The 9,467-nt window shown below is 34.1% G+C and overlaps 1 protein-coding gene across 2 annotated transcripts in view; it reads left to right on the top strand.

The window, feature by feature from the left end:
• Positions 1-500: 500 nt before the first annotated feature.
• The window catches only part of LOC140836402 (protein SWEETIE), a 34,900-nt gene continuing 25,933 nt past the window's right edge, over positions 501-9,467 (top strand). Inside the window, exons 1-8 of one of the 2 annotated variants that reach the window (XM_073201888.1) lie at positions 501-826; positions 1,451-1,658; positions 2,798-2,904; positions 4,544-4,780; positions 4,870-4,959; positions 5,028-5,112; positions 6,315-6,379; positions 8,383-8,487. In XM_073201888.1, coding sequence (XP_073057989.1) covers positions 650-826; positions 1,451-1,658; positions 2,798-2,904; positions 4,544-4,780; positions 4,870-4,959; positions 5,028-5,112; positions 6,315-6,379; positions 8,383-8,487 — 1,074 coding nt within the window. In that variant the 5' untranslated portion in view covers positions 501-649. The remainder of the gene's footprint in view (positions 827-1,450; positions 1,659-2,797; positions 2,905-4,543; positions 4,781-4,869; positions 4,960-5,027; positions 5,113-6,314; positions 6,380-8,382; positions 8,488-9,467) is intronic. The other variant, XM_073201887.1, reaches the window with a different exon arrangement.

Raw genomic sequence — 9,467 nt, 5'->3', positions numbered from 1 at the left:
GCATTTGAGTTTAGTTTGTTCGACAAAATAATGCCTAAAATATGAAAGTAGGAGTTATATATATATATATATATATATATATATATATATATATATATATATATATATATATATATATATATATATATTTGAGAATTCTACATTCTATATTGATATTTGATGGGATTGAAAATAAAATAGCATATTTCATAATTTTCAAATCCAATGATTAGTGTTAAATTTCCATTTCAAACAAGCAAATTAGAGCAATTACTCTCAATTTAAATAAATTTTCCAACAATCCCGAAAGCATAATTGAGAAAAAAATTGGGTATATGAGAGTATCGATCCTATGTGCTCCCTATAAACAGCTTAATAAAAATTTAATTACATATTTTTTCCAACCCTCAAACTCCAAATATAGTTTTTCTTATTATAATTGTATTATTATCTTGAATCATTAATCATTATTTTATTTCCATTTTTTAGATATAAAAGTTGCGAGAAAATAGAAATGTCAATAAACATAAGCTCTCTTCCCAGAATCCATCGCCGAAAAAAAGACGAGCAGTATAGCTGAAATATAGTGCAATTCCCAGAAAGAAGACAAAGCATTTCTGTTCTCTCCTCATATTTTCCTCAGTGTGGCAGACGCCAATACATCTCGCATATGAGCAAGGCTATGGCGAAAAATTTCGTGAGAGAGAACGTGCCTTTGTCAAGATTCGGAGTGCTGGTAGCGCAGCTCGAATCAATCGTGGCTTCTGCCGCTCATAAGCCTCCGGACCCACTTCTCTGTTTTGATCTTTTGTCTGATCTAATATCGGCAATTGAAGAGGAGCCCAAGGTTGTATTTGATCACCTCTTAGCTTATTTAAGTTTTGTGCTCAATGTGGTGTTGCCTACTTCTCTTCCTGCTTTTTTTTTTTTTTGAGAAATTTCGGTATCTAATTGGCCTAAAAAGGTCCTCTTTTTTTGTTTTAAAAAAATCTCAGCTTTATTACGGTCTTTGTCTTGCGTTTGTGTCGTTTTTGAGTTGTTGAAGGAAAAAATGCATCTGTTTCAGCGTGAAATTCAATGAGATTAGTCTTAGTTACTTGTTGATATTAAAAGAAAATTACAATGAATTGCATACAGCTTGTAATAGAGTTATATTATTAACATTGCTGGAATCTCAAGATGTAGGTTTCTTTTTTATGACATCTTGGCCGGTGGTCGGGTGAATGATTGTAAAGCCATAAGGGTTTTAATTTTTGAGAAAAATGTTTTTGAGGTGTTTGGTCTATCTTGATCAAAACATTCTGTATCAATGCCCTTTTAAATCCTTTTTAATGTTGTCCTTTTTATTTCAATCTATTATTTCCCAGCACTTCCTCATGTTGTAGGGGTTAAATTCTTTATGGTTCTCTTATTTTTGGTGCTTGTGAAATTGAGGGCTTCAGACATCTGATCATAGGTTCCAACATTTCAGGAATCCATACTGCTTTGGCAAAGGAAATGTGAGGACACTCTGTATACTCTACTTGTGCTCGGAGCTCGTAGGCCAGTGCGACATTTGGCATCAGTGGCAATGGCAAAGATAATCTCGAAGGGTGATGGGATTTCAATATACTCTAGAGCAAGCAGCCTGCAGGGTTTTCTTTCTGATGGAAAGAAGAGTGAGGCTCAAAAAGTTTCTGGTTAGTACCAAATTTGTTTTTTTACCCATAATGAATTTTTTCTTGTTATTTGTTATGTAGACAAGTTAGAACATATCTGAGAGATGGTTTTATTGCAGTGAGGCCATTTTTTTTTTAAACTTTTCGATACATCATGTCGTTAAGTTGTGCTTTTAATATAGGGGTGAGCCAATACCGGTTAATTAGGGTTTTGATAGAAACTCAAACCAAACCAAGTTTATCGGTCTTACTAAATAGCAAATTAAACCTAGCCATTAAAAATTAGAAAACAAACAAAACTGGAGGACACAGATTTTTGTTTTGGCACGATTTGGATGATGGATTTTCACATGAAATCTTTTGATTAATTTAAAATAAAATTTAAAATTTATAAACTAGATATTGTAAGTAAACAAATATCAGTACACATTTAAACATTAAAGCATTTACTAATGTAATGCGTGACAATGATATTATCATTAATAAATTATACTTATGAATAAATTTTCTAAATTATTTTTAGGTTTCTTTTTTTGCTTAATTATCATTATGAATAGATTTTCAGGGCCCAAAATATGGTCTGCTTGGTTTGAATTTTTTTTTAACTCTACTTTGAATCCAAACCAATTTTTTTGGTTTGGTTAATTCTAAAACCGATTCAAACTTGTGGTTTGGTTTCTCTGCTAACCCTTACTCTGATGCACTAATATGACCAATGCACTCTTACTGTTATGGGCTCGTGGTTATGCATGAGTTATGGCCTTGGCTTTCTGAACTCCTTGCTAGTTTCTTTCTTTTCTTAGGCTATTCATAGGTAGCTGGTGTGTAGAACCCAACATCCTGTATCCTGCATTCAGCAACTATTATTTCCCCCCAAAAAGCAATAACTTGTAGCCACACTGGATTACTGTTCTTGCGCTAGTTTTTTGTAATTTCACTCTGCCCCATCATCCAGCACAAATGTTGAAAACAGCATCCCGACCCTGAGAATAATCATTTTATAGCAGGCTGGCCGCTGGGGGAACATATGGTTGATGATATGTTCTTTACATTTTTATGAAAAGGCATTGTTATTATGCCAAATATGTTTTGATCGTAAAATTGGGTAATAGTATTTGAGGGAAGTGTTCATTATTGTCATTTTCTGGATACTGGTTTAGGTGCTGCCCAATGCTTGGGAGAATTGTATCGCTGCTTTGGAAGACGGATTGTTTCTGGATTTCTTGAAACAACTAATATTGTTGTAAAGCTTCTAAAATTTAGTGAGGTATTTTTTAAATCCCTTTTTAATCAAGTAGTTTTTAACTTTCTTTCCTATAACATCATCCATTTTATCTAACGAGGAAGAAAAGTAGCTGTTTTATGCTTTATATTGACATTGAGTAGTCAATATTTGTTGCTCTGGAAACACGGGGTAACAAAACCTGCATAGATTTGTTTAATCTGTCACATTTGAAGCATATATGTATGCCTTACTCATGTCACACATACAAGTTCTTTTTGTTTTCTTTCGGCAACAGAAGGTTGTTGAAGCTAGAGAACGCGGAAGAATTCCTCTCCTCCGTGCACCTCTCCAAGAAAAGAAAATAAAATAAAGTTTTGTTTGAGTTGTATGTGGTTCAAGGATTTTTGTGGTGAAGACTGAAGCCTTTTCAACACTAGCCTGTCACCTTTCGATCTTCCATAGATGATAGATGTGAGAAATTTCAAACGAAAATGATTTTTTTATGTCTTATAGGATAGAACCGACATTGGATTTTGTTGAACAATTTATGTCAATCAAGAATTATTTTCAAGGACATCACAGTGAGTGAACCTTGCTATCTCTTAATTAAACTCAGGATTGAAACCTGACTTGTTATGTCATTTATGTAGAGTTAGATGGTGTAATGTAGATTTGGAATTTTTTGAGTAAAAGCATGTTTTCTCTTTTACACGTTGCTCCCTCTTTACACTCTCTCTTCCCTGCGAATCTCTGCAGTGAACAGTTGCTTACATTAGGCGGTATAAAATTGATTATCTCAGTGCTGGGTTTCCTTAATTCATGCATTTTCAGTAATATTATTTATGTTTCTTATAAAATATTTCCTTTTTTGTTACTTCTTACAGGAAATAATTTTTTCCTTCCTTCTGGCATTATTTAAGAACATACATTATTTAAATTTTCTGCGTTCAATTGGCCCTCAAATTCTCTTGATATTATTCAAAACAAAAGTTTGGAGTAATGTTAACCTCTTTTCATCTTTTACTTTTTTGACACTGTGCAATTAAATTGTGATGTAATTACATTTTTTTTAAATTTTAAAAGTTCTAAAATCCTTTGGTTTAAAATCTGAGGCTGCGGAATTGTACATTGAGAATCTGGGCCTGACGTAAAGTTGTCGCACAACGTTAGTTTATTTATTGTCCGTGATTTGTTTCCTCTTTAGGAAGAAAATGTTGGTCATACTCTGATACTTTCTACACCTTGGTCAGCATCATTTTTCTCATCAAACTGGTCCAAATCCTTAAATGCGAAAATTTATGCAATGAAGCCTTTTCATTCTCCTCGCTTCTGCAATGAAGCCGCATTTTATTTCTTTAGACGGGTTGACAAACATTAAAAAACTCAGGCACTGAGATGAATCTGATTTAAGTTACCTTGTTTCCTTATAACAGTTCATGCACACAGTTGGGGAGAATGAATAATGAAATGACTCGTCAGAAAGTTATTTTTTTCTTTTCTTGCAAATTTCAATGTGTTTCATCATTAATTCCAGAGTTTAGATATTGAAAGCTTTATTTGTGATGCTTCTCCGATTTGTTTCAACTGAAATATGTCACATGATAAAAGTGTTATTATTTATTCTCAATATGAATTTCATTAAATAGCCATGAATATCCTACCTAACTGCTGGGTGCTCTAGGATTTTGTGAGACAAGAGGCCTTACACATGCTTCGCAATGCTTTGGAAGGTTCTGGTGGGAGTGCTAATTCTGCAGCTTATACAGAGGCCTTTCGTGCGATTACACGGATAGGAGTTGTAGATAAATGTTTTAGTGTTAGAATAGCTGCTGCAAAATGCCTCAAGTCATTTGCGAATATTGGTGGACCAGGAATAGGACTTGGAGAACTTGAGAACTGTTTGTCTCTTTGTGTAAAGGTTCTGATGTTATCATGTTCTCTCTTTATTTATCTTATTAGTATTGATTCTTTCTATAGATAGGAAGCGATAAAGTCTATTTGTTGTAGGCCCTTGAGGATCCGGTGAAATCTGTAAGGGATGCTTTTGCCGAAGCTTTAGGAGCATTGCTGGCTCTTGGAATGAATCCTGATGCACAGGTATGAATCTTTGTTCTCAACTTGGTTCTATCTCGCACCTCTCTAATTTTTTATCATTCATATGTTAGGTGCAACCACGAGGAAAAAGTCATGTCGCTCCCAAGAAACTTGAAGGTGGCTTGCAGAAGCACTTATGCATTCCATTTATAAAAGGTACAGACACCTATAGATTTTCGAAAACTAGGTCTTGTTGACTAATTTGAATTTATTTGCAAAAGAACTGTACAGAACTATAGTTTGTGAGATTATAGTTAATCTATCAGAAGTGTTAAAAAGTTTTCAGTTTCGTGAATTCTCCTACTAAGTCTAATAGTTCTGATGATGCTGAGCGTTGGGGGCGAACTTGTCAGGTTTTCGGTCTAGGCTATCTAGGAATGAAGGCAAGATGAGGTTGTGGTCCAACTGCGAGTCTGGGCTAGATTTTAAAGAATCGGTAAAAAACATGAGGATTTTTTATGGACATTGAAATATTTCGTCGTTAGGGCGCTATGTATATCTCTGCAAATTAGCTTCCCGATATGCTTCCGCTGCCTTGGCAAATATGTGGCTATTTCTGCTCAAGGTTGCCTTTTGTTGGAATAACTAATATTTGAGGTGATGGTTATGAATTTGCTGGTAGCCAACTTTCTTTTGGTAATAAGACAGTAAGAAACATGATGGTCTTGGAACTTGGAAGAAAAGAACACTCAATAGTTTTTTTTATCAGAAACAATAATATATTGGTTGACAAAATTAATTACAAAAAGCGTACCAGAGGTCCACATAAAACGAAGTGAGATCCATAGTCAAAATAGATTAACATAATACTAGACCTCAATTTCGATACAAATATGAGACCGAGAACGATTTGAACTTTACATTTCTCAAACTCCAGCATGAAACCTTGAATTTAATCTTGTCACAACACTCCTAGGTCGAGTCTTCTTGATCTTCAAAGATCTTCCTATTCCGCTCCATCCACATGGACCAACTCAAACAGTGAACCACCACGTCTCAAAAATTTTTACCCCTCCTCAAAAGAACAATCAATAGTTTGATCATAATAAAAAGTGCCTGCTTATTTTCATACGATCAAGGCTTACGTTTTTTTAATTTTCTGTGCGGATCACATGTCCGCTTCTTGTAATTATTAGTTTTTAATTATTTAATATAGTATTATTTCCTATAAAAAAAGTGTCTGCTTATTTAAATCCCGTTGTTCTAATAAAAAAATTCATGTATTGGTCTTTTTGAATCTTCAAGTCTGGCAATATGTTAATATTATTTAGTGATTGCTTCTGTATTTACATTTCTTTATTTGCTGAAGTCTAAATTTTATTTTCGCTTATATGTTTATGACCAATTGTAACTTGCAGTTAGCGGACCTCGTTCGAAGGATATACGAGTTGGCCTCTCCTTATCGTGGGTTTGCCTTTTACAGGTTGGTAGCTAGTGAGCTTAACTTGATTTACAAACCCTTTATTACAACATAAAATATATATTAATTCCAGTCAGATACTTTTAGAATTGTGCGTGAAAATATGTGATCATTGTGTGATAGAGATTTAATTCCTTTTCAAATGGTTGTTACGTATAGGATCAAATATTTCTCTTTTGATAAAAAATTATAATTTGGATGATCGATTTTAAACTTTTTTTTATATAAGAAACGTTATTTTATTAATGATTATGATAAGAACAAACTACATCAGTGGACTAGTGGTCCATTACATCATGAAGTACATATGACGAAGGATGTTTTAATGATACACAAAAGCCCAGTCTCGCAATATATCTAATATCGAGACATTCTTGAAGTCATCATGAGTTCCGATCCACATAACTACTGTGATCTTGATTTTTTCCCAACAAAGTTCTCTATTTTCTTCCTTGTCATAAAAAATTCTTCTTTTCTTTCCAGCCATATTATCCAGCATATGGAATGAACCACGACTTGTGAAAAAATTCTTCCCCTCTTGCCAGTTAACTGTCCTAAATCCATAAAAAATAAATCCTTTTTTCTTGCAAAGCTGTAGCCCACAATCCGGTCGTGAATGGACAATGGATGAGCATATGATCCTGAGTTTCTGCTTCATTTCTACACAACACACACCAATTTGGGCAAATAGCAATTAAGGGCCACTTTTTTGCTATCATCTCCGAGGTCGGTAGCTTACCCTGAGTCGCTGTCCATGAAAATACCTGATTTTTTTGGAACTGGAACCTTCCAAATTTGATTGAATAGAGGAAAAACTGGAAAACTAGTATGAGGAAAAAAAGACTCGAAGAATGATTTGACCGAAAAAAAACCAGAAGAATCCCCTCTCTATACCCGGAATTTATCTACCCCTTCAATCAATCTAGTGCTCTCTAACACACGTAATAACTCGGACAACTGAAAAAGCTCTACATCTCTGACTTCCCTTCTAAAATGGAAGTCCCATGATTGAGTAGACGATGCATTATCAAAATGAACAAAATGAGAAATAGGCAAATTAAACTTTGATTTAGCTATCATAAATAAACAAGCATCAATATACATATAGTTATTAAAAGCATTTGACCCTATAGCATATGACATTACAAATTTAGTATAAAAAATATAAATCCTCAAAATGATTTACTTTAGCTTCAAAAAAACTTCACATTCATCTGTTATAACCTATATCGACAAACATCTCTTAAAAAGTAGAGAAGAAAATAAATATTTTTTTTTAAAAGCAAAATCAATTACAACAAACGATGTTTTTGTAATTTAAAAAATCTTAGTAACTTGAGTTTTTAACAAAGTCCATGATACAATTTTTATGTGTATAAAATCGGTTTGATTTGGATTTTTTTAATCTAAACTTTAAACCAAACAAACTTTTTCCGGTGTGATTGATTTTAAAACCGATTCATACTGTGATAGATATTAACCATACCAAACTGTGGTTTGGTTTGGATTATCAGCTTGGGGTTTGGTTTAGTTTTTGCTCACCCCTAGATGTGATCTTTACAAATTTATTGGAATCTAAGCAATGTCAACTTCTATTTCCCTTTTGTTTCAAGTGTATTGACATCTACCGTAGATTACAAATGGGCGGCCGGATATTTTGACATCTAAATTACATCGGAGAGCAATTTCAATTCCAACTTCTCACTATTTCTTTAAGTGTAATGAAATATCCTCCAGGCAAAATATCGATAATCAAAGGGACCAAGGCTTTGATAACTGCCTCACTCTATATTTTTTAAGGTTTGGTGGAAATTATAATTCTGATTTAGTTAAACAAATAGTGATTGAAAACATATAAAACTAAATTATTATCATGTGAAAGCAATTGAGAAGCATATGTTGCATAGTGACGTGGGAAATTGTGAAACTGAGCATCCGTTAAAGTATTATAAAATCTTCATGTTAGATGATATCACATCTGCAGCTGTTTGAAATTTTGTTTGCAGGTTATTTGTTTGAAGTATTTTCACCCAGACAGTGAACTGCAAGACTATGCTCTGCAGGTTATGGATATGCTTCACTCAGATACATCGACTGATGCTCAAGCACTGGTATCTTTATCAAATCTTTTTGTATACCAATTATATTTTCATATATGCAACTCAAACATAACCTTCTGTTAGTAACATCTACTTTATTTTCGTCTTTGTTAACACAACCTTCTATTAGTAACATCTAGTTTATTTTCATATTTTTGCCATGAACATATTTGCATAACAATATATCAAGTACTGGTTATCACTGCCCAAGTTGGTGTGTGCTATGTCGGCATGAGGTGGAGACATAAGACCACATTTGTATTCATTGCCATTCACGAGATGCCTTTGGCATAGAGCTCTGAAGGAGATGAATCTGGTTTGGGTAACTCCGAGGACAACGAAGGATTTATTTGTGGCTGATCTAGGGCGCGACCTTGGTAGGAGGGAGATAGTGCATTGGATGGTGGTGGTTCATTATATTTGCTGGTATGTTTGGCTACAAAGGAACAAGATAATTTTCGAAGATATAGTGGAATCGAGTGTAATGTGTTGGGAAAATATCAAGTTGTGGGTTTCTTTGTGGATTATGAGGCATGAAGAGTTATGCTATGCCCTCGATTATAGGCTTATTTAGAGATTGAAAATTAATATATTGTTGATGTGTCTTGAGTTTTAGGGGTTTCTTTCTAGTCATACTGTCCAGCATATGTCTTGCACCACCACTTGCCAAAAAATTCTTCCCCTCGTACCTGTTAGTTGTCCTAGATCCATAGAGAATAAATCAGTCATCGACTTAGGCACCACCCAAAACCAATTCCAGTTCTTTCAAAGCTCCAGTCCACAAGCCGTTCGTGAATGCACAATGAATTAGCATATGATCCTGCGTTTTCACTTCATTCCTACACAACACACACCAATTGGGACTCATAGCAATTGAGGGTCACTTTTTTTGCATCACCTCCGAGGTCGGTAGATTACCCAGACTGTGAAACTAGAAGTTTGGTACAACTTAATAAAGCACCATCTTGATTAATTTAGGAAAACATTAAGTT

The sequence above is a fragment of the Primulina eburnea genome, chromosome 7, assembly GCF_022965805.1.
Source record: "Primulina eburnea isolate SZY01 chromosome 7, ASM2296580v1, whole genome shotgun sequence".
In the NCBI taxonomy this organism is placed as follows: domain Eukaryota; kingdom Viridiplantae; phylum Streptophyta; class Magnoliopsida; order Lamiales; family Gesneriaceae; genus Primulina; species Primulina eburnea.
Note: the sequence above shows the minus strand (reverse complement) of the source record. Positions and strands in the feature narration are given on the sequence as shown.